This window comes from Pinus tabuliformis, chromosome 8, assembly GCF_031772625.1.
Source record: "Pinus tabuliformis cultivar Carrire ecotype Pingquan chromosome 8, CPIR1, whole genome shotgun sequence".
Lineage (NCBI taxonomy): Eukaryota > Viridiplantae > Streptophyta > Pinopsida > Pinales > Pinaceae > Pinus > Pinus tabuliformis.
The window spans coordinates 1,027,811,384-1,027,836,258 of record NC_142294.1 but is presented as its reverse complement, the minus strand read 5'-3'; the positions used below and the strand labels follow the sequence as shown (position 1 = coordinate 1,027,836,258).

Below are 24,875 nucleotides of genomic sequence, written 5' to 3'. Positions count from 1 at the left end.
TGCCCACCAGGTACTGATGGAATTTGGCCAATGCATGCATGATGGCCAACATCTCTTTGTCATATATGGAATATGACAGCTCATGTGGTAGAGCTTCCGACTCTCGAAAGCAATGGGATGCCCCTCTTGTGATAATACTGCTCCAACTCCTACCCCGGTTGCATAACACTTTCCAGTGAATGGCTGGGAAAAATCAGGAAGTGCCAAGACTGGGCAACTGCTGATCACCTCCATCGTCGCATCATCATACCCTTCGGTGAATGGATCTTCACTCCAAATCCTCCCTGAGGGATTCGAGAAGTGAATCTCCCTATGTGTCAGCAGTGATGCTACCCTTATGCTGCTCCTTTGCGTACTCTGTGCCCCACACAAAAGTGAAGAATCCCCACTTCCATATAAGGCACCATTTGGTGGCCTGCCAATGCCACCTCCTCCGACAAACTCCTGCCAGAGTGTGCTAATCAGCTCGTGATCCTGTGTACAAACGTCGTACCAAGTCAACCCATGAAGCCTGTACATAAATTGGTTGGCCACTGGTGTTGACCGAAACTCTCCTAGCAGAGGTGCACGCTTGACTGTTAGGTCAACTATACCCTCTAGGTCGTAGTCAACCATATACCTGGGAAATGATAGGTGGTCCCTCCTAGATCCCAATGCCAGTTGGGGCTTCCAACATTCCCAGTGCTTGGAAATTTCTGATGAGCTCCACTTGGGTCCACTACCATCTCCATAGCCTACTCCATCGGGTACCAACTCAGAATCTCTCTCCTAGCAACCCTAAGAGAGGGATCGAATGCACAAACTCCTGCACATAGAACAACGCTAGCATGCTGGTGCTGCACCCTGTGCAAATTAGGTCGTCTCATCTCGCTATCCTAGTCAATACATAAAATCTGACTAGGTAGCTCTATCTCTCTTTGTTCAATGGGCCAAGGTAACCTAACAGTGCTGCTAGCCACGTGTATGTATGCCCAATGAGGGCTGCTGTCACGCTCGAACGTGCACTCTAGCTGCACCAGTAGAGAATACAACGATTCCGCAACGTGAGTCAATTTGGCCGTGGACTCAGCACAAGCTGACCTCATGCCCTCCAACTCCTCGTTTTGCTGTAGAATGGCCTCTCGTACTGTTGTGGCCTTCTTTCTCAATGCTAGAAGGTTAGCCTAGTAGTGATGAAACTGTGGAGGGCGACTATCCCTTGTAAACTCGGTTACTGCTCTGGACCCCTTTGTCTCTTCTGGTATATCCTCAACGACAAGTATGCCTCTAGGCACCTCATCAACTTGTTGTGGGCGGCCATCGTCTAGAAACTAGGTCATAGCACTGGGTACCTCACCAACTGTTGGCATCTCGTCGATAGGTGGCACCCCCTCAGCGGATTGCTCTATGTGTGTAGGCTCTATCCTCCCCACCAAGGTGTTAACTGGGGTTATCAAAATGGTCTCTAATAAAGGTGACTCTTGTGCCACACCGGGTATATCGATGTGCTCCTCACCATCCTATGGGCTCTCAACATGATGTTGAACCTCCTCCTCAGGCTCATGATATCTAAAGCCAGGTCTCCATCAGCAAAAGCGCCCCCTGGTCTCACCCTCTAACTGTCTTTATTCTGCTTGCTCCTTTTCAAGAGATTTGGTGTCCTGACCTGGTCAACTTTCCCCACATGATGTAGATGGCTGCACCCCCACGACCTACTCACCTCTAACGTCTTTGTTGTAAGGGTGAGGATGGGTTTGGTTTGTCACCCTCCTCAACTGGGCCAACCGCTCATTGTCCCAATGAATTCTACCCCATAATTTTTGCATACTGGATTTCCCTTGAGCCATGGGTTTGTCTCCGGTTTCACCTGTCACTGTGCACTCATACCCAAAGCTTCCATGATCTTCTAACTAGTTTCCCACAACTGGGCCAAGATCATGCTCCGATACCACTATAATGATCCTAAATAGGAAATATAAGTGATATAAAGGAAAAATCTGTGCAACAATTTATAAAAACTAAATACTCATTAAACATTCACAGAAAAGCTACAAATATGGAACTGTTGAGCCATTTTATTAATTTTTTGAAAGCCAAATACAATAGATGACAAGATAGTGCACTTGGGCTTGTCTCAATGGACAAGCATGACCAAACCAAGGTGAGAAAATGGCTGAACTAAACGCTGTCCAACGATTGCACCAATCTGCACTGCGCTGCCCCAAAAAACTGCCTTTCTGCTGAAGTTCAAATGGCTAGAAGGTGTACTTTTATTGCTCATAAAATTATGTGCCTTTAACCTCAGACTCCTTGGCCTAAACCCATAAAAATCCACGAAGGATTTTGGTTGGTTTAGACTTCTAAAATTCGACCCCCTTGGAGCCCAACTTCAACTACAACTACAAAACTCGACCTGCTGAAACTGCTTGTAAATCCTCCCAGAAATGCCCCCGAAGTGCTTGGCTGATCCCTGCTATCCAATCCCTGACTCCCCGGATGAGCTCTTGGCCTAAGCTCCATGAAAAACCGCTGAGTGGCCTATGCGCTGCCCCCTAGCTAGCAATTCGAACTGCTAGAATGCTGGCTATAAAACTCGGCAAGAATGCTGGTCTCTTGCTGCTACGTCAACTCTCTAACTCTCTGACAAGCAATCTGATCTCTGTTGGCGTCTATCTCCCTCTGCATATTCTCTGGCTGCCCAGAAATACACACTCCCTGCTCTGCGCTGGTTGGTGATGCTATGTCATTGCCCTGGAACTCTTGAAATTCTTGTGGAACTGCCTCTCTAGGGCGGGCACGGATGGTCCCCCGAAGTAGAGGTTGAATCTCCCGCTTGAGAGATTCGTGGCTAAACAACTGGTCGACTCAGCTAAACAATAGAGTGAACATTCAAGTGATTTTGTTTGCAAGATGTATGAATGAATGCCCAAAATGAGAGATGCTCCCTCCTTATAACTCCTTGGGTCTCCCTTGCCTCAATTGGGCCCCTCCGTCCACCTATTCGACATTCCCTCCAAGCTACTCGAATGGGCCAATTCGAGTTCCCATGTGGGTGGCCCCCACATTGCACTAGCAACCAAATTAAGTCGAATTGCCTCCTAAGTCCCTAAGTTGAAATTGGTGGGTCCCCTTCCTTAGCCAAAAATGTGGAAAAATGTCTAACAACACCCTGTTACAAATGTGTTTGAGAAGGGACATGACAAGGAAAATGTACCACAAAATGCAAAAGATGCTCGGGACAAACACATTTAGCACGTGGGCAAAAGCCAATACATGAGCTCTACCCCATCATCATGGCCATCACCCTTGTTCCTACAGGTTCTATGAGCCTCCTTCATCATATAGGAACCCATGATTGTTCCAACCCCTGGTGGGAAATGGACCGCCCTACTTTAAAAGGGGGTATTCACTACTATATCTCACAGTTCATGCTCTTACCCCTTGAGTCTTGAGTAGTTAATCAAAGAAAAAATAATAAGAAGGCATTTTGCTAAGATCTTCAAAATTTTGGACCAATTCTGCGAACTATTTTCCTTGCTGCAACTGTTTGGGAGGCATTTTTGCCCTGTTACCTTCAGCCTTCTGATTCTGCTTTGTCATCTTACTGCTACTCAGCTGGGCCAACCTTTCTATTATCTTCTAATTATTCATGAGGATCTCGTCTATGATTGTGTTGGCTTCCCCACAATTGGCCAAGATTATGCTCTGGTACCACTGTAATATTCCTAATGGAAATTCCTTAGAATGACCACTGAGTTTTCTGATTTTTAATAAGTTTGTTCAGTGAGGAATTTTGTCAAACACTTTGTGAGTATAGTGCTTTAGGTGTAATTTTCACTTGTTTATCTTGGGCATCAACATACAGAGGCATGAATATAATACAAGGCTTCAGACCAGCAATTAGAATAACACATGACACTTGGAAACAATATTAAACACTGTCACACTTGATAATTGCAAGCTGGGTACTATATAGCCTTCACATTAAACTTTAAATAAAGAAATACATAGTGAGAGTGCCACAGAGGAACCTGGAACCATTACAGTAGTATTTTAATGGTATATCAGCCTTATGAATAATGCATCCTCGGCCATTAAATATCAGTAACACAGGTGCCTATATGACTGCGTCCTCAATCCTTCATCCCCACGATGAAAATTGGTCTTCTACAGCAGAGATGGACCAGCAATTAACCTTTGTACACATAACTCGTTCTGTGAAATGTATTCAAGGCAGAGATACATACACGACATTGATATCCATGCAAAGAACTCAAACTGGAATGACTGTTGGAAGTGGTAACTCACACAGCCAGCAACAGGATGATTCGTTTCTCAGATAACAGTAACTCAGCTCCCCTTTTCTCCCACATGAATGTTTAGCCAATGAAGCAAGAAGCACAAGGTCCCATCCATAGATAAACTCGATCTATAAGCTATTCAAACTCAGCCACAAACCACAGTGGAACTCAGCCGAGTGAGATAGGAGAACTCGTCCTTATGAGAAATTGGTGAACAAACTGATCTTTTGGAATTGGATTTGGTACCTGGAACAAAATGAAATTCGGCCTCCTTATGATGGCAGGATCAGGAATTCGGCCTCCTCCTTGTCATGACAAAACTACTGAAGATGCTCCCACAAGATCGCCTCTAATTTGAGTGCAAACAATCAGTTCGGCCCTTGGAATTTGCTCACTGTAGACTTGAGAAAATTGATCTCTTTGGCACTGCTAGATGATTTAAACCTTTACCTCCTGCAAGAAATCAATTAACCCCAAACTTGCAACAAGATTAGCATATAAGCTCAATAATGCAAAATTTCCAACTAGGGTGGCAAGAGGATCCAATGAAGTTGGAATATACTAGCTAGGGTGGCAAAGAATCCACCGAAACTAGGATGACAGATTTCACTTGAAAACCCTCAATCTGAAACTCGCTTGAGTTTCTCTTCATTGACAAATAGAAATGATCAGCTAGAATAGAATCATTAGCAATGAGCCAATCCTCCTTTTATAATTTCTCATTGAGTCTCTCCAAGCTTCTATATTCCCCTTTTTAATATTATTTTATTGGTGGGGGCCACTTTCCACTAAGTGACTTTTTGCCGCCTTTTTCCAATAAAATAATATTTTACTTCTTTTTATTAATATTGTCAAATTTGGGCAAACTCATTAACTTTTGCACTCACAGATTTAGGGACATTACATATATAATCAGTCGTAAGTAATTATCATGATCAGAAATTCTAGTTTGCAAACAAATTTCAACAAACCATCTAACACTAACTTTTAACATTAATTGTTACCTACGAAATCGGATTCGTCCCCCAGGCCCTACATGTCCCGAATCCGGCGAATCAGACACGATTTAGGCGGATTCGTGTCCGAAAATCGGGACACGTCTTGTCCGATTGGGACAATTCGAATTTGGAACGTGTCCCCATCAGGACACTTAGAATCCGGAACGTGTCTTGATTAGGACACTTGAATCCAGAATGTGTCCCGATTTTCGGACATAGATCCGGAAATCAAGAACCCATGCGGCATTATAAAGGCATATTTCCCCATTCTATTTGCACACACTTGTTTAGTTTGCTATGGGTTTGTTGTGGGTGTTTGGGAGCAAGGAGCAAAGGATGTGGGAGCATTTTCAGGGAGATTCAAGTAATGGGTAAGTGCTAGAGCCTATCAGATTTGATGATGGTGATACTATAGAGGGGTCATCCTCCACAATAGCAGATGCATAGCTGACTTTGGATACAAAGGAGGAGGATGCAACAAAGGAGAGAAGTGGTGACCATGATGATGAGGACAATGATGCTGATTTTGGTGATGACTATGAGGGTTGATGACTCATGAGTCATGAGCTACCTACTACCTTGAGGCTTGTAGACTTGTAGTTGTAGTTGTTTTGTATTTTCTATTTTTATTTCCCATTGGCATTGCAATACCTATGCAAATAGTTACACATTTTGATTTTGTTGACTTAATGAGAAAACTACAATATCTTTATCTTACTATCTTGTCTTTCTCCTATTGGATCATTGATGAATTGAATATGTATTATAAATTTATAAGTTATCATTTATCATTTATGTCACAATTGTATTTGTAATTTTGTATGTATAATGTTACTTTGTAAAACTTACATCTAGATGAAGATCTATGTTTGAATCAATGAACTTGTATCATGAATGAGAATTTGTGTAAGAAATATCTAATTTTAATATATATATATATATATATATATATATATATATATATATATATATATATATTTGTAATAAAATAATATATAACGTATCCAAACGTGAACTGTTTCGGGGGTCAATGTGTCCATATCCGACACTCGAATCCCTATATCCATCATGTTAGTGTCAGTCTTGTTAGCCTGTCACCTGGATCAAATATGCTTTTACTATGTTTGTCCAGACTATCAAAATCAAATTTTTTATGTTACTAGGTTTACACAACAAAATTTGGTCATTGTTTGGTCAGTCTAAAGATGAAGTCAATCTTTTGGAAATTCACTCATGTTGGTCACCTATCACACTTTATGGAGGTGTCACAATAAAAATGGGTCAGTCATCATCATCATTCCATTTGGTCTCAGGTCATCCATTAGGTCACTAGAGTTTCCAAGGTCCATCATTTTCATGAATAAAACCAGCAGTGAATAAAACATGACAAGGAACTCTTGGGAGTTGATTTTTGTATTTTCACAAACTCCTCATACTCTCATGTTCAAAAAGTTCCATAAAAAGAAGCTCCAACACTCAGGAAAGTAAAAGGCATGTCAGGTTTTCACTAGTAAAGGTAACTCTGTTTTCATAAAGTGAAAAATCAGTTTTTAAAGGAGGGTGGGTCCCATTCCTTTTTGAAAAAGTGAAGTAACTTTCCCTATACAAACTCAAAAGCCCCCAAACTCCTTCATTTACCTCATATTCACTCATTGTTATCAAGCTATCCCGTCCAAGAGAGCAAAAGGTTGGTTTCCTAGGTAAATTTGGCAAAAAAATTCATGCCATGCGCTTAGGAACACTGCGCTGCGCTCAGGAGGCTGGCGTTGTGCTCAGAAGAATTGCGCTGCGCTTCACGCAGGACAGAGTGCCCCGAAATCCTTCAAAACTCTCCCAAATTTCATTTTTTCACTTGCAAGCTTGATTTTATTGACTTCTAAGCTAAGGAACAAGTACACCATCATTGTCCCTCTTTTGCTTTTCCAAATTCATCTCATGTCAATGATTCTTCAGGTTAGGGTTTGTAGTGAAATTTGCGTGGGAAACGATAGGGTGAAATTGGCCATCTTTATTTTTGGTTTCTAAAACATGTAAAAGGATATCCTACACTTGCATACATGTTTGATAAGCCATTTTAACCATTTCACCCACCTTAAAACAAGTTTTAACACTCAAAAAGAAAAACCCTAGCTCATTCCTAGAGGTTTTTGAGCAAGTTTCATTATAAACCCTGTTGTTTCCACTTGTAAGCAACTCATTCTTCCACTGTTTCTCCACTCACTTTCATTATCTTCCAAAGTCCATTTCACCTTTCCGAAGACCCCTCCACCATTTTGTCAATAACCACCTTCATATCGCTTCATTTCCATTCACACCTCACATTTTATTTTTTGTTGCCTACTACTAGGACTTTGTGTCATCATGGAGGCAGAATCTTCGCAAGAGAGAAAAAGACAACAGAAAGGAGGGAAGATACTCAGATATGAACCATCAGACTGTAATGCAATCAACTCCTATCCTTTCATCAAACAATGCTTTGAGGATGTCCATTGCCTAGAATTTTGCAAAAGGGTGAGCGAGGTGGGATTTCATGAGCAATTAACAGATTGGGTGGCAACTCAGCTGAAAGGAGAAACCGTTGTCATTGCTGGTGTTGAGTTTAGTTTCTCAGTGACCTCCATCTCACTTGCAATAGGGTTACCGGATAATGACGAATATTGGTTCAAAGGAATGAGCCTAGATCTTGAATACTACAAGCCTTTCTTAAAGATGCCATACAGAGAAACACATACTCACCTCATGCCTTTCAGATATTTATTGGAGAAATATGCCCCTTTGATGAAGACTGTCATGAGGTTTTTCACTTGTGAAGGTAGATTCTCCAGGTTGTATGCTTATCATATTCGCCTCCTGATGCATTTCACCTCTCAAAAGCCACTCAACATGTGTAACTATCTATTCAGGAGCATTTCCAAAATGTCTGGAAAAATACAATTGAAGGACAAAGAGCACTCTCCAAGCTTGTTTCATCACTGTTTAATCAAAACCATTGTCCTTTACCAGCTGGTAGAGAAAGGTATGGCTTGGGAAGCCTTTTTGGAAACAACCCTGAAATGGCATGAAGCAAATGCAACATCTCAATCTCCTAGTGTGCCAAAACAACAAACAGAGGTGGGGTCCTCTAGCAAAACAGTGGAGAAGACTCAGCTACCCAAATCTGAGGTGACTAAAGTGTATAAGAAAGGACAACAACTTGTGTTTTCTTCTCATAGAGAGAAAGGGGCCAAGCCTTCTTCATCGACAAAGCAGGAACCGACAACAAAAGAGAAAGACACAATTGAGCATGAGTTTGAACTGGTTGATTCAGAGACTGAGGATTAGACTTCAAACATGCGACAGACAATCAGGGATAAGGACTATCAAATCAAGGAGCTAGCAATCAATTTGGAAAGAGCAAAATATGTCATATCATTCCTTGAATAGGAAAATAGTCAGCTCAAAGCAAAGGAGTTGATCCCATTAAAGGAAAAAGCCAAGTTATTGCAGCAAGTTGGCAAAGGTAAGGAAATCATGGAATCAAGTGAGCCTGAAGCATCAAAGCGGAAAGGAAAAAGGAAAAGACCAAGAACAAGAGGCTTCAAGAAAGCTTTGCAAGAAGAGCAAGAACAAATTTTGTTGAATGAGGACCTTGACCTAGAGGATAGGATTGCCCTTGAGGTTCATCAAGAGAAAGAATATTGGCTAAATAGGGTAAATGAACACTTGGAGAATCTCCTTGAGAAGGCAAATAGGGATAATCAGTGGCTCAGACACATGGCGCATCACTATCAAGCTCAAAACATGATCGCCAATGTCAAAGTAAAGCAACTTGAAAGTAAGCTCAAAGAGGTCAAAAAAGACCAAAAAGATGAGGGAAACTTGGAGATGCTTGCTGAAGCATCTATGAAGGTTTAACAAACATATTTTTACGCCTTCCCTCCAATTTTGAACAAATTCTGAGCATTTTGAGTTTTTTGAGAAATTTTGGTCTAAATTCCGAAAATCAGCTGCTCCAGAAGCGCAACGCCTTGGCATTGTGCTTTTTCCTCAAGCCTCCATTTGAGGAGAGGTCTACATTTTTTGAAAGCTCTTGTCATCCTCTAAAAACCCATTTGATCAGATTTTGCAGAGGTGGCTCAGTTTTGGAGAAAAAGGCAAAAAAGTGGCAAAAAAACTAGCATTCTGGACCATTTTTTAACAGGCGTTGCGCTTTTGGAGCGACCTTGGGAGAATGGATATTTGAAGGCCTTCCCATGGTCCAAGTTCAGAAATTCAAATTGCTCTGGAACCTAGACTTGAAGGGCTAGTTGACCGTTCTCTCAGTTTTGCATTTTGACCCCTGGAAGGCACTTGAAAATCAGCTCAAAGTCGGCGTTGTGCTTCTGCACTTTTCTGTGTTGTAAATTGTAAATTTCACTGTGTAAATTTCTAGTTTCTAGTTTGACTCGGCCAAAGTCAAGATTCTCTATGTAATGGCACTAGTTACGAGGCTAGCTGATGTAGCACGAATAAATGTATATCATTGGTTCTTTTTTATGTTTATTAGGCCTCATAAAAGAAGCAAACTCCTAAACAAACTCTCCATGAAGTGTTTGAGTTTCACCTTCTCACTCTCACTTGTTGGTTGAAAGAATCTTGGAGTCAGTTCCTCTACTAAGGAATTCGACTCCTGAAGGTGGGCAAGTGGTCTAAGAGAGTCTATATGTATCATTTCTCTTGCGGAGAAGAAGGTTGAACTTTTTGTGAAGGAAGCTTGCATGTAATCATCTTTTCAGCTAAAACAGAGACATGTTGCAGCGATTTTCAAGGAACTCTAGCCCAGTGAGTTCATGGTGCTTGTACTTCATTCTTTTTGTTTTCTAATGGTCTAAACATCTTTATCTACATTATATCTCTTCTTACTATGGATGCCTTACAGTAAAATACACGAAATTCTTGTTTTTCATGCTCTGTTATCTGGTTTTTATAGTTATGTTTACGTCTTTCTAAGCTAATGAAATCATGCTTACTTATGCTCATTAGTTTCTTCTACACTTTCTCCTCTATACTACACTGACAATATTCAAAATACACCATGGCTTCTGATATCTAGCTCTTTCTCATATTTGCTCCTGCACTTCTACAGCCTAGACCTATTTGTGGCTCCAAACCCTAAGTTCAGCAAACCCTAAAACCCAAATTTTCACAAACAAACAAACAAACAAATACACATATCTAGCCTAAAATTCATTTGCTTTAAAGTCATATCACTAATAAGAGACTTAGAGAGATCTCTCTCATGCTTAGTAGGGCTAGCTACTGCGCTGAAGTGGTTTGAGGTTACCCTTCTTGATTTCCTTCTTAGCCTAGGAGATTGTAAGGACTAAAACATAGAATCCCGAATCCATGTGTCAGGTGACTTACATTGTTACATATTGGACACATGTCATGTCACTAACACTAACATTAAAGATCACTAACATAATACAATCACATAACACAAAACTTACAGTTGTTAACATTCAATGTTGGAGCTTGCTATTTAAATCTCAAACAGACCAAAAAATACCAAGTAATTTGTTTGATGGATGGCCCTAAACCATATATTGGAGATTCAGTGTCCCCAGCAGTTTGGAGTCTGGTCGAAGACAATGCAGCAAGCAATTTCCATTGCATTAAAGGTAGTGGACTGTAAAAAAGTCTATCTTTCAAAAAATTTAATAAAAGAAAAAAATTCCCGAACAAGGAAGTCTAACAGAACATGGGGGAAAAGGGCAAGAGAATACTGGTCAGCAGGCATATCAAAGTAGAGAACAAAAGATGTGGTTCTACAAAATCTTCGTATGATGCCTTATTCACAGGTTTGTTAGTTATAGTAGTCAAAGTAAATGATGTTGAGGCTGTAACAAATATATCTGTGCATATTAGTGCTTTTTATTTATCATAATCGTTTTCTTGCCATTATCGTCTAATCATACTGTTTGAAAGTTTAATCTAGACATTTTGTAGGGATGGTAGATTCTTAACTGTGGCTTATTGTAAAGTTATATGATTGAGAGCACCTGCACATTCTACTTTCCTTGTGCCAGGAAAAATAAAACCTGAGCACCTCTTGTTGTTTTTGGCAGGTGGTTGAGAAGAATAACGAGTTTGATGAAATCGGCCGGCACCACGCATTGCAAGCTGTTCTTAAGGAAGCACATTGCCTTTTTACAATGTTTTATGGTTCCATTAGGGCGTTGCTTGAAAAGCAGCCCAATGGAGCAACTGCACGGAGCTGTTTACATGCATTTTTTTCTGATTATATGTCAGGTATTTCCTCTAGTTATATAATGATAATTGTTAAGGGTCAATATTAACGACAAATTATTATCTACACATTTTACTTATTCTGCTCTGAATGTACTGTTTAATTTAACCATTTTTCAATCTTTAATTCGATGGCATGAACAATATTTTTCTACGAACTTATGTCCAAGGGCTACCTTTGGCATAAATTTAAGAAACATGAAAACTATGTAGGTTGCAACCTTGACATATTTTCAGTTATTGACAAGAATGTTTTGTGCATTAGATTTTTTAGTTGGGAAGAAGCTCCAAATGCCATCCTTTCGTGAATCCCTCGTAGAACGTGGAACTATTCAGATGCTTTCAATGCAGAGAGAGACAGCACTTGAAGTTCAGGTAATATTTTCGATAAAGATTGATTGCAGGCTTAGCGGTAGCATCCTATGTAAATTTGTGTTATATATGGATGCTTGTTTTATCTCTGCTGCTATTGTTCACAGAATTTGACTTGAAACCTTACATATTAAAGTTTGTATTAGATCATGTTACATCACATAATCATCATCCTCAGTCATTATTTTATCATAGTTTTCTTTAATTTGCTGGGCTCTTTTTTCATGCTACTTTGCATATTTATTATCAGAAATTGACTGAAACTTCAAATGCAATAAGACATGTATGGATTGGGTTTTTAATGGAAGGACACACTCTCGGGTTTTCAGGGACTTATAAAAATATGTGTAAACATTTTCTAAATGCTTCTTGGAGTTAAGGGCTTTGTAATGAGTTTCATAAAAATAGTAATGGATAATTTTGCATTTATCTTTTGAATAAAAAGTGTTCAGGTGCATGGTAAGTTGTCAGTTGCAATTTGATATACACAATATTTGCCAACTCAATACTGGGAAACATTTGTGCATGTATTGAATGGGTCTCAAGATAAAGTTTATGAATGTCCAACGAATGACAACAAGATCTTGAACTTTGGAGATAAAAACTAGTTGGAATCATAGAAGAAAAATAGTTGGAATCATAGAAGAAGAATGAAAAGCAGCATATCATGTGGTCTGTTGACCACTACGTGTCAACTACCCATAGTAGTACACCCCCTTTTTTCGCAAAAGGGATAGCGCTTGATCGATATGACCGTGCCATTCGACTATCATTATCAGCCTGATCATGTTATTTTGTAAACCCAATCTGCATGTGTAAATTGTAAATAATCTTAGCAGATCTGTGTCATGTAATTACCTAGGTAAACCTAATCTTCTAGTGATGATCTACGGTCCGGAAGTTTTTTTGTCTCACCGATCCATGATCGGCAGAGTTTTCCTTCAACCTAACCCCAAAGCCGATGGACTTTGTCATTAGAACCTTAGGGGAGTCCTAGTGTGCTAGGTTGGGTCTATGTAAAAGTGATTTGGGAATAATCTTAACTATTTGGTTATGTTATTACAAATCACTTGATCTGCTAGATTATATTTGTGTCACAGAACTGGGTGGTCTATGAGGGTTTATGTCAAATGGGTTTTCCCCTTAATAGAGGTGGCCTTCAAGTCATTTCTACACTCTCACTTGGGATCTCTTCCTCTCTACTTGTCTTTGGGTTTTAGTAGGAGAGATCCTAAGGGATAATGCTGCCCTGATGGAGAAAGGATCTACGTCGCCCTAATAGAGATCTACGTTGCCTTAATGGAGATCTACATTGCCCTAATGAAGAAGCCTTAGACACAGAAAGGAAGAGAGATCTAGAGTGGTGAAGGAAGCCTACATAACGCAGCAAGGAAAGATCTAATTGCTGGTCTAGAAAGAGACCATATTTGTTGTACTAAAAGGCTCGTATACACAACCCTAAGGAGAGACCTATACGCTGTTCAAAAGAGCCCTAACCGCAGTTCTGTTCGTGCCCTAATCACAGTCCATATACGCCCTAACTGCTGGCCTTATTCCGTACTAGACATTGCCCTACATTCGCAATTTAAGAAGACTCTTATACGTTGGAAATAGGAGGCCTTATCTCCCTAGACGCAGTCCTCTAATATGCAATCTCAAGAGGCCTCTATGCTGCCTAATCGTAGTCCTCAAAGGTGATATATTCTGCAGTCAATGAGGGTTCTATGCAGCAAGAGGAAGATTCCTATACGCTGGAAATAGGAGCCCTTAACGTAGTCAAAAGAAGACTATTCAAGCATGCCCCAGCCGCAACTATGGACGAGTCTTACCACAACTATCAGACCTCAGATTTGGAGAGCAACATCGTGAAGCTTCAGGCAGATGAGGAAGGTTTGAAAGTGGTTTGTATGACATGGAGAAGAGTGCTGAAGGGTATACGTTGAAGTCTGTCCAGCAAGGCAACATATGTTAGGACTGTGTTGATAATAGTACAATCACTTGGATGGAGAAAGGAGTGTGAACTTGATGAAGGTTATGAATGGTAAATTCTATGAGAGAAATCACTGTGTTGAGTGCTCAGATCATTAGCATAATATATATGAAGCTGTCATGCTGCTGAAGCTATTAGAGAACTGTTTGATGCTGCTGTAATATAAGATGGATAGAGCTAGTGTCATGGGTTGGTTCAACTGACAAGGAGCAGCATGATGATGTAAGGGTCTCACCTTGAAGGACCTTATGCTGCAAATCAGTTGAAGATTGAAGGCTGCTCTCTGAGTTGTCGTCCTTGGTGTCAGGTGTATAACTGCGTTGTGTCATCTTCATGGTGAAGATATCTGCTCTTATCTAGTCAAGTCAAAGTGTTGACTTCTGATGTATATGCACTATTTCTCTCTCTCTACTGAACTATTGAAGAACATATAAGAAGAATTGAACAAGGGTTTCCTCACATTGGGGTTTATCCCTGGCTAGCGCCACATCTTGTGTTCTCTTGTCTTGGCTTGCCTTTTGCGATTTATGTTTATGTTCTATCTGCAGTTTACTTTAATGCTGATGTGATTGCTAATCTGGAAAAGATATTGAGCTAACTATGAAAATTGAAATAAATTGCTCTAAGCATAGAACATACCTAAAATTAACACATACCCATAGACGAGGGTATCTGTTGACACCTAATCTTTGTGATTGGGTAAATATATGTAAATAAATAAATGAGAAATATGAATAGTCATCGGGAGATGAACTGAACAGTCTCTCCCTCATGTATATAATAGACCTACCTGATGGAATAAAATACACGAATCAATTTTTACTTTGTGGAGTTACTGCCTGGCCTGACATGGTATCAGAGCCAACTCCTTTTTAGCTCTCATGCTCCTTGTAACTCCTCTGTCTATCTGCCATATTCCTTTACCTGTGCTCTCTGTCTGCCAGAAGGCGTCTGTCCATGAACGTTTGCTGTTCTGCCATATTCCATTTATAAGACCTATGCCTGACATTCACTTGACATGGGAACATTTGCTGTTCTGCCATATTCTCTGCTAAACGTTGGTAGCCTGTTCATCTGGATGCGTTGACAGTCTCCCAACACCAAATTCATGTGGCTATCGAATGCCATGAATTTTCCAATCAGGCGATGCCCATCCTGTATCATCATCAACCGCCTTTGCTACTGAACTTCTTGTTTGTATCCCATTACAGTAGGGCCATTAAACCGTTGCCTGAAAGAAAAGTGCTGAGGTCGAGAGTTAGTTCGGACCTGCGCGGGGGCTTGGTTCGACGCTGTGTAATAGTTTTAAATCGTTTACCTTGTGGAGCTAAGAAATAAGAGGCAGTTTGATTTAAATTCTGCTAAGCGAAGAAATAAAAGGATGTCCGATTTGAAGTCTGTTGAGCGAAGAAATAAAAGGCAGTCTGATTTGAAATTTATGAAGTCTGGCACTCGAACTTGGAAAATAAAATTACCTTATTTTATTTTTGACTCAGATTTGTTGAAGTGTTTTGTGTGCAATAATCTTGAGACTACAAGGACCAGTAATGTAGCTTTTTTCTGCAGTCATTTTGTTACAAGGACCTTTAACTTAGTGATTTTTGAGCATATATAATGTTATAATTGAGTTTTGGGCGCTGATATGTTAATTGAGTTTTGAAGAAGTCGAAATTGTGATGTCGTCGCTGCTCCAACTTTGTAGAGCTCGCGGTTGATACCGTTGTTGCTCCAACTTTGTAGAGCTCACGGTGAATGATTGGTTATTGACTGTGATATGAATTAAACAACGAAAATTGTTTCCCACAAACAGCGTCGCAGTGTTTTCTTTGGTATATTTAATATCATTTTTTTCTTTGGTTTTTATATATATATATATATATATATATATATAACACTGATATATATATAAAGGATTCCAAGCCACTATTTTTGGTATATAAAACCACTGATATTTATGGGATTTATATGAGGTGGATTTATATAATGATGGATTTATGTGGGTCAAATGGTGGATATGAAATCTTTTGAGAATGCCCTTTTGAGTACAATTTTCTATATATTGGCAGAAATATTTTTCTATCAGCAGAAATAATTTTTTTACAGAATGCATTCAATCATATCCATGGTGGGAATAGTTCTCACTGGCAAGGAGAACTATCCTAAATGGTCCCGGATGATAAAACACACCCTCATCTTCAATGAGTTGTGGAAAGGAGTGTGTGTCGGAGAAGGAGACAATGACCCAGTACAGCGTACCTCAGACAAAGAGCTCGTCATTTGGGAAAACAAGAACAGCAAAGCTTATGCATTAACCGCAACATCTGTAAATGAAGAGGCGAGTCGCCATATTTCGTCATATTCAACTGCCTTTGAAGCCTTACAAAAGCTGAAAGAACTCTATGACTCACATTCTACACTTGAAGTTGTTCAACTCATGATTAAACTCTTCACTCTTGAACTGCAAAATAATGATCCTCTTGCTCTTGCATCTGAAGTAAAGTCTATAATGCATGATATCAAATCTACTAAGGTTGAATTGGATATTCCTCTTATCGCTTTTCTCAAGGCACTTTATCCTACTTACTCCAATTATCTTGAGTCATTGCAAGCAAATGGAAATCTCAAAGATATAACCTTTGACACTCTTGTGAAAAAGTTTGCTGAAAGAGAGAAAGCTTTTGGAAAGAAGACAGCCCTTGAATCTTCTGAAGAGACTGTGTGCCTTGCTCATAAAGAAAAACATCCTGCTCAAGATTCTACAGGAGGAAGAGGTGGACGAAGAGGAAGAGGAAGATATTTCAGAGGCAGGGGCGCAAACATTCTCAAGGAGGAAAGGCAGATTTGCACTTCATTCGCTGCAAAAGAAATGGATCACATGATGCCTCTACATGCAAGCTACCATGGGACAAAATTGAGTAGAAAAGAAACCAACAGAAAGGTAAAACTGATGATACAGACAAAGGTAAAGCAATTGAATCCGCTCACTATGTTGTGGCACAATGTAACATTGGAGTAAATGAAGATTTATTTAATGCTTCACTTGCTTCTTGGAAAAATGATTTGTTGCTTGATTCAGGAGCAACCTGCCACATGACTCATAGAAAAGGTTTTTTTGAAGGTTTCACTGACAATGTTGATGGAGCAGTATACTTTGCAGATCAATCAAAAATCAAGCCATTAGGGCTTGGCACAATCAGGCTTAAACTACCTGGTCTTCCAGACTTTCTTCTGGACCATGTTCTAGATCTCCCACAGCGCAAAAGAAACTTGCTGTCCTTGGTCCACATCCGCTAGCAAGGTCACTCCATTCATATGTTTGATGGCAAGCTTGAGGTAAGAAAATCATCTGACCACTCACTTGTCATGAGGGGAATAGAAGAAGAAAGGCTTCTCAAGCTGCAAGGAACCTCTGCTCATGCACAACATTTCTCATACAATTGTCATCATGAAGAAGGTACACTTCCATCAAGTTTATTATGGCATGCTAGATTTGGACATTTGAACTATGATAGCCTCCACTTATTGAAGAAAAATGGTGTTGCTGGTTTGCCTACAATTCCTAGGAAACTTAAGCAATGTGATGCTTGCATTCTAGGAATGCATAGCAAACAGTCTTTTCATGATTCACATTCAAGAGCACATAGGAAGCTTGAACTCATTCATTCAGATTTATGTGGTCCAATGCCTGTTCCTTTGGCAAATGGAAATAAATATATCATGACATTTATTGATGACTACACCAGAATGTGTTGGGTTTATTTATTGAAGAACATCTGATGCTTTTCAAACATTCAAGAATTTTTATAAATGGGTTGAAAATGATGCACAATCTCATATTGGGTCTATTCACACTGATAATGGAAAAGAATACACATCAAATGAATTTGAAAACTATCTTCGCCAACATGGGATCAAACATCAAACAACTGTGCCTTATAATCCCCAACTGAATGGTGTAGCTGAAAGAATGAATAGGACAATCTTAAATATGGTATGATCCATGCTTTTCTTCAAAAATGTAAAGATAATGTTTTGGGCTGATGCTGTTCTATGTGCTGCATATATAAAGAATAGATGTCCATCTAATGCTATAAGAAACAAGACTCCTTATGAAATGTGGTATGGACATGTTCCTTCGGTAAAGCATCTCAAGGTTTTTGGTTCCACCTGCTATGCCTTGATACCAAAGGTACATAGAAACAAACTTGGTGCTAGAAGTTGTAAGTGTATCTTTCTGGGATATTCAAACACTTCAAAAGCATACCGCCTCTATGATGAAATAAATAAGAAATTTGTTGTATCTAGAGATGTAATTTTTCTTGAATCATCCAAAACTGACAATGTTGTTGAGCGGCAACTTGATCGCTTGGATAGATTCGCAAAAGCAAAATCATTTCAAGAATTTGATAATCAGATTCCACATCTTGAAGGGGGGGTTCCTATACTAGATCAACATGTGGAATCTTCTTCTGAAGAACACTCTCCCCCGCATGAAACTCCAACAACGGATGATGCTTTAAGTGATGTAATTGATAGAATTGGGAGACTCAATCTTGATTCAGTCCCAACTCAATCAATGGAGCAGCCTGGACCATCTAAAAAAGGTCCCCCAAAGTGGGTGACAAAGACACTTGAAAGTGTTTATCCTGATTAAGTTGGAAAGACAGGAACCAGAAATTCAAACCGGCAAAATGGAGGTGATGTAGACGACTCTAATTCACCTGTTGATATGGATGTTTCTTATGATTGTGAATTGAACTTGTCTACAGATTTTGAACCAACTTCCTTCAAAGAAGCTGCTTATCATGATGAATGGAAAGAAGTGATGCAAAAGGAGTATGATGCCCTCATAAAGAACGGCACTTGGAAGCTGGTTGACCCTCCATTAGGAACCAAACCAATTGGCTGCAAGTGGGTCTACAAGAACAAGTATAAAGCTGATGGCTCACTTGACAAGCACAAAGCTAGGCTTGTGGCAAAAGGTTTTGCACAGAAGGAAGGGGTCGATTATGAGGAGACTTTTGCCCCCACAACAAAATGGGCTACCATTCGGACACTCTTTGCACTAGCAGCTTAGAACGGTTGGAAAGTCCATCCAATGGATGTAAAAACCGCTTTCTTGAATGGAGATCTAAAAGAGAATGTTTTTATGCCCCAGCCTGAAGGATTTGCTGTGAAAGGACATGAACATAAAGTATGCAAACTTGTGAAGTCCTTGTATGGCCTCAAACAAGCACTGCGAGCCTAGTATGAAAAACTGACTGAGCATCTTCTGAAACTCAATTTCAAACATTTTGATCTTGATGATGCAACTCTATTTGTCAAGAAAGTTGTCAAAACAGTTGTATATCTTGTGGTGTATGTAGATGATCTTTTGATGATAGGGAATAATGAAAGCTACATTGCATCCATAAAGAAGGAACTGGGGAAAAGTTTTGAAATGACTGACTTGGGCTATGTTCATTACTATCTTGGCATTGAAGTAACCCAACATCCAAAGTCCATATTTCTTTCTCAAAAGAAATACATTGGAGATCTGTTGAACAGGTTTGGCATGACAGAGTGCAATCCTCTTACTACTCCAATGGAACAAGTTACAAAACTTAAAGCTCACATCTATTGAAGGAAAGGAATTTGAGGATGCAACAAAGTATAGCCATCTTGTAGGAAGTCTCAACTACCTAACTACTACCAGACCAGACATTTCATTTGCTGTTGGAATCCTCTCCAAGTTTATGCAAAAGCCTTGTGAGGGACATTGGTCTGCTGCAAAAAGAGTTCTAAAGTACTTGAAGGGAACTCAAGACTTTGGAATCAAGTATACACAGGTGGACGACTTCAGCTTGATTGGATACTCTGATTCAGACTTCGATGGAGACAAAGAAACTAGGGTATCTACTTCAGGATATGCTATGAGTCTTGGATCAGGAGCTGTCTCCTGGAGATCACGCAAACAATCAGTTCCAGTAGATTCCACAACAGAAGCAGAATACATGGCAGCAGCTGAAGCAACAAAAGAAATTGTGTGGCTCAGAAAAATTCTTGAAGATTTGCAAGTAAAACAAGTACAATCAACTCCCCTCATGATTGACAATACCTCTGCAATAAAGTTGGCCAAGAACCCAAAGTTCCATGATCGAACGAAGCACATCAATACTAAATATCATCTGATTCGACATCATGTTGAGGCCAAAACAATCCATCTCCGTCATTGTTCCACAAATGAGCAAATTGCAGACATCTTCACCAAAGCGCTTGGAAGAGAAAAGCTTGAACGATTCAGAATGATGCTTGGACTCACCAACATCCCTTCAGATTAAGGGGGGGAATGTTGACACCTAATCCTTGTGATTGGGTAAATATATGTAAATAAATAAATGAGAAATATGAACAATCATCGGGAGATGAACTGAACAGTCTCTCCCTCATGTATATAATAGACCTACCTGATGGAATAAAATACACGAATCAATTTTTGCTTTGTGGAGTTACTGCCTGGCCTGACAGTATCCAACAATGTACAGGGGTAGGCCGCGGTGTAGAGTGGCATGTCCAGGAGTATTGGGATGATCGGTGGTATGCAAGGGTGTATAGTGCTGCATAGCAAGGTCTTGGAGTGTTTCCTCGAGGGAGACCCTTGGACGGAAACACCGGGCATACCTTTGGGCGTAGTTCACCCAGGATCGATGGGGAGACAAATGAGCGATACTTGATGTCTGTGGGGACACACGCACCTACCCTCTTCTACATCCCTCACAGGCGCAGTTGATTTTGTTGTCGACTTTATGCACTTGGGGCATGAGCAATGGACGACGAGGAGCTCACCCGAGATATTTGGGTGACACTCAGTGCACTAGGGGGAAGACTTTTCAGCAGTGGCATTGGGTTGCATCAGTTGACAACCACATATTGGGGGATGAGGTGATCATCTGCAGGGGTGGCATATCGTTCATCACCTAGCCTACGTCTAGGGAACTAGTCACGAGGGAGACGTGTCACTCTTTTCTCAGGGCATGTTGGGACGATGCATGAGCAAAGGATACTGGGTATGACTAAGGTAGTTTCCCAGTATGTGTCCAGGCTCCAGACCTTATATTGGAACATTATCGAGAGGGCAGGATGGCAGACGTAGGGGAGATTGTTAGCAGGGACAGGAGGGATCTACATACCGTGGGTCGATTACGAGTATCAGATACCCATATTTTAGTTGCATTCAAGGGGTAGATCTTTGGCACACATGGCTTCTAGCAATCATCGGTACTACATAGTGGCTGGCACAGGGCAGATTATCATGCATCAGGTTAGCACACAATATATGGAGCCTATATAGTGATCACATGCAGGGACTAGAGACGAGGGCCAGAGGGATCCCATTGGTTGATAGGTCTATGTCGCAACAGGTTCGACTATGGGATACAGGGATTGAATTGATCGATGGATCACTCGTGATGAGTGTAGTCGTGGCAGAGAATGATATAGTTCGCTCTTGGGATGCCACATGGGGGTTCACAGCGGGTTTCATCATATGGGGAGGTAGACATTCTCTGTTGCTGCATAGGTTCAGAGTTAGATTTGGATGGGTAGGCCTCGGTGTCATGGAGATGCCCAAGCAGGACGTGTCTCGCCTCTTTCAGTATTCCACCATCGAGTTCCAGGAGAGGAGAATACTGACTGCGCACAATGGGGAGTATGTCATAGTCAGAGTAGCACAATGTTAGCATGGTGGCACTACTCTTGGACTAGCAGGGAACTGGGGCATCACAGCTCTTCACAACTCAATAACCTTTAGGGATGCGCCGACTACTGCATGGGGAGATCATACAGATCTTCCATTGGGCTTTAGCGATTCACTGATGGAGCAGGGGACTTCAGGTACTTTCACCGAGCAGGATGGTGAGTGGAGTGAGGGGATCTTCATGTTGGATAGGATTGCCTGGGTTCTTGGTATTGAAGGATTTTTTCATATCAGGACAGTGTAGAGGTCAAGCACGATTCAATGGCACATACGGGACCATGGCACATTTTGCAGTGACAATCGAGAGCAATAGTTAGAGAGGATGCTTGCCTAGGCATTGCTTGAGGACAAGCAATTTTCGGTGCATGGAGGAGCTTATCGGATGAAGATGTCACTTGGGGAAGGAGCACATTTTGGAGCACCCAACTTTGAGGTTGCTTGAGGGCAAGCAACGTTTGGGAGGGGAGGACTGTCATGTCCCTTCTCAAATACATTTGTAACAGGGTGCTGCTACACAATTTTTCACAATTCTGGCTCAGGAAGAGAACTCATCATTTTCGACTTAGGGACTTAGGAGGCAATTCGAGTTTATTTGGTTGCTAGTGGAATGTGGGGGCCATACACTTGGGAGTTCAAATTGGCCCATTCGAATAGCTTGGAGGGAAAGTCGAATAGGTGCATGGAGGGGTCCACATGAGGCTAGGGAGGCCCAAGGAGTTATAAGGAGGCAAAAACTCTCATTTTGGATTCATTCTTACACCTTGCAATCAAAATTACTTGACTGTTCGCTCTGTTGTTTAGCGGAGTCAACCGGCTGTTTAGCCACGAATCTCTCAATCGAGAGATTCAACCTCTACTTCGAGGGACCATCTGTGCTTGCCCTAGAGAGGAAGTTCCATAAGTATTTCAAGAGTTTCAGGAGTGTGCTACAACACTACCATTCAGCCACAACACGAAGTGCGTATTTCTGGCTAGCTAGAGAATACGCATTGGGAGTTTGGAGCTATCAATGATCAAGCATTTGCCGGGAGAGTTAGAGGATTGGGAGAGGAGCAAAGGGCCAACCTTTCTTATGAGTTTCAGAGTCAGCAGAGCCATCATCCCAGTAGTTCGATTTACTGGGCTTGGGGACAACGCAAAGGGTCAGTCCAACAATTTCGTGGAGATAAGGAGCGGGTGCCATAGGCCCAAAGCCCATCCGGGAAGTTAGGGAATTGATAGCAGAGGTCAGACCAACACTTTGGGTCCATTTCCGGGAGAATTTACTGGCAGATTCCAACAGAGTGAATTTTGTAGTATTAGTTGAAGCTAGGCTCCAAGGGGGTCGAATTTCAAAAGTCTAAATCAACCAAATTCCTTTCTAGGTTTTTCTGGGTTTTGGGTAAGGATCACATTCCTAATTTAATAGAATTTTCTGAGCAGATCTAAGGGGTCAAACATGGGTCCCAACTGAGCCAACAACTAGAGGAGCTAAGTGGAATCTGGGCCAAAATTCCGAGGTCAACATTTGGCCAATTCCTTCGTGGGTTTTTCTGGGTTTAGGCCAAGGAGCAAGGAGCTAAAATCTCATAATTTTTTGAGCACAGAAAGCAGTGATTCCAACCCTTCGAGGTCAACAGACGAAACAGTGTTCTAGGGCAACACAGTTCAGTTTGGTGCAGCAGTTGTAGCAACTTCCAGTTCAATATTTTCTCACCTGGGTTTTGTCATGCTTGTCCATTGAGACAAGCCCAGGTGCACCATTCTTTTTTACTATTTTATTTGCTCCTGAAGAAGTAATAAAATGGCTCAGCAGTTCTCGATTTCTAGTGTTTCCATGGGTGTTTAATGTATATTTTGTTTTTTTGATGGCTAGATTGTTTGCATGCTTTGTATATCACTTATATTCTTTTTTAGGAACATTACACCAAATTATGTGTGTTTGTAAACTGATGCAGGAGCATTCGACACTCTTAATTAAAAGAGGAATCCAAAGCGGAGCAAGGAGGACGTGGACCATTGGAGCAAAACAGGGGAAATTCTGTTAAAATTGAGCTAGTTTGATGGAACGGATAAAGTCTCTAGAAGACTTATTTAATGTAATCTGTCATATGTATGCATATAGCGAGCTTTAGGGCTTTTGTTAGAGGAAATCATGGAGAGATTTGATCGGATCCTTTCAGTGATCCGATCCAATATTTCTTATACATAAGATGGACCTGCGTGTTCAATGGGAGGGAGACAGGAGAGAAATAAATAACGATTTGTAAACAGAGTGTTCAAAATGTAGTCGAGAGGAGAACTCGTTCTAAGGCTGAAATGCCTTAGATCTGTAATCATATCATGTTAATATAAAAGTGTGCTTTGTGTTGATATTGTGTGCGCTGTGTGTATTATTAGAGATAGTCTGAATGTTTCCATATTTCTGGGTTTGATCAACCATCGATCACTATAAGGATCGATGGCGATCCAATCATAAACCAAAGATATCGAGTTAATTGTGATGTCGTGTATGGACAGAGTTTGGTGGCAGAAACCGTGTTAAAGCGTAGAATCCATCAAATGGCGGAGAAATAGAGGTCGATCGTCCGATCGACAGATCAACAAATCGACGGTCATCGCATGGCATAGACATGAGGGCGTTATGCAACGAAAGAAGTTTTCAAAGGTGGTAAATGGAATTTCGAGCGGCCTCAAAACCATAAGTGGTATTCAAGGTTGAGCACTCGATTCCATTCAGCGGAGGACACGTAGCAACGGAGGAGAGAGAGAGAAAACTGCTTTTCGGGCGGGTATTCTCCGTGCTTGTTGTCTACCCGAAATCGCTGTGGACCGTCGGATCCACTAAGCGTAGATCAATGATGGAGGAGTGTCGTGCAAGTTTGATTGAGCAGGGAAAGACATCGGCCGTTGGATCGAAGGATGAAATGAACGACAAAGATTGTGTTGATCGACGATTGGTGAAAGGAAGGAGCAGTGCTGTGGAGGTGTCTTTGATGCGCGGACCCGACGATTTATGAATGCATGTGTATCAATTTTGAAGTCCGACTTATATGTTCGGGTGCGTTGTTCCCGTGTATTCCTATGTATTCGATATGAAGTGTGGTCCCAGGTTTAAAGGTTTATGGCCTAAGTGAATCAAATAAATGTTTCTGATAGGTTTGTGGGCCATAACCCACAGGCCTCAGGATCGAAATTTATAAAGAAAGGGGAAATTGGTTTACCCCCAAAATCTTCTTTCATCATAAACACAC

General features: G+C 40.9%; 1 protein-coding gene across 1 annotated transcript in view; it reads left to right on the top strand.

The window, feature by feature from the left end:
• The window catches only part of LOC149238883 (vacuolar fusion protein CCZ1 homolog), a 383,381-nt gene that overhangs the window by 138,088 nt on the left and 220,418 nt on the right, over window positions 1-24,875 (top strand). The window contains exons 4-5 of the mRNA XM_089373214.1: window positions 11,365-11,548; window positions 11,811-11,920. Coding sequence (XP_089229340.1) covers window positions 11,365-11,548; window positions 11,811-11,920 — 294 coding nt within the window. The remainder of the gene's footprint in view (window positions 1-11,364; window positions 11,549-11,810; window positions 11,921-24,875) is intronic.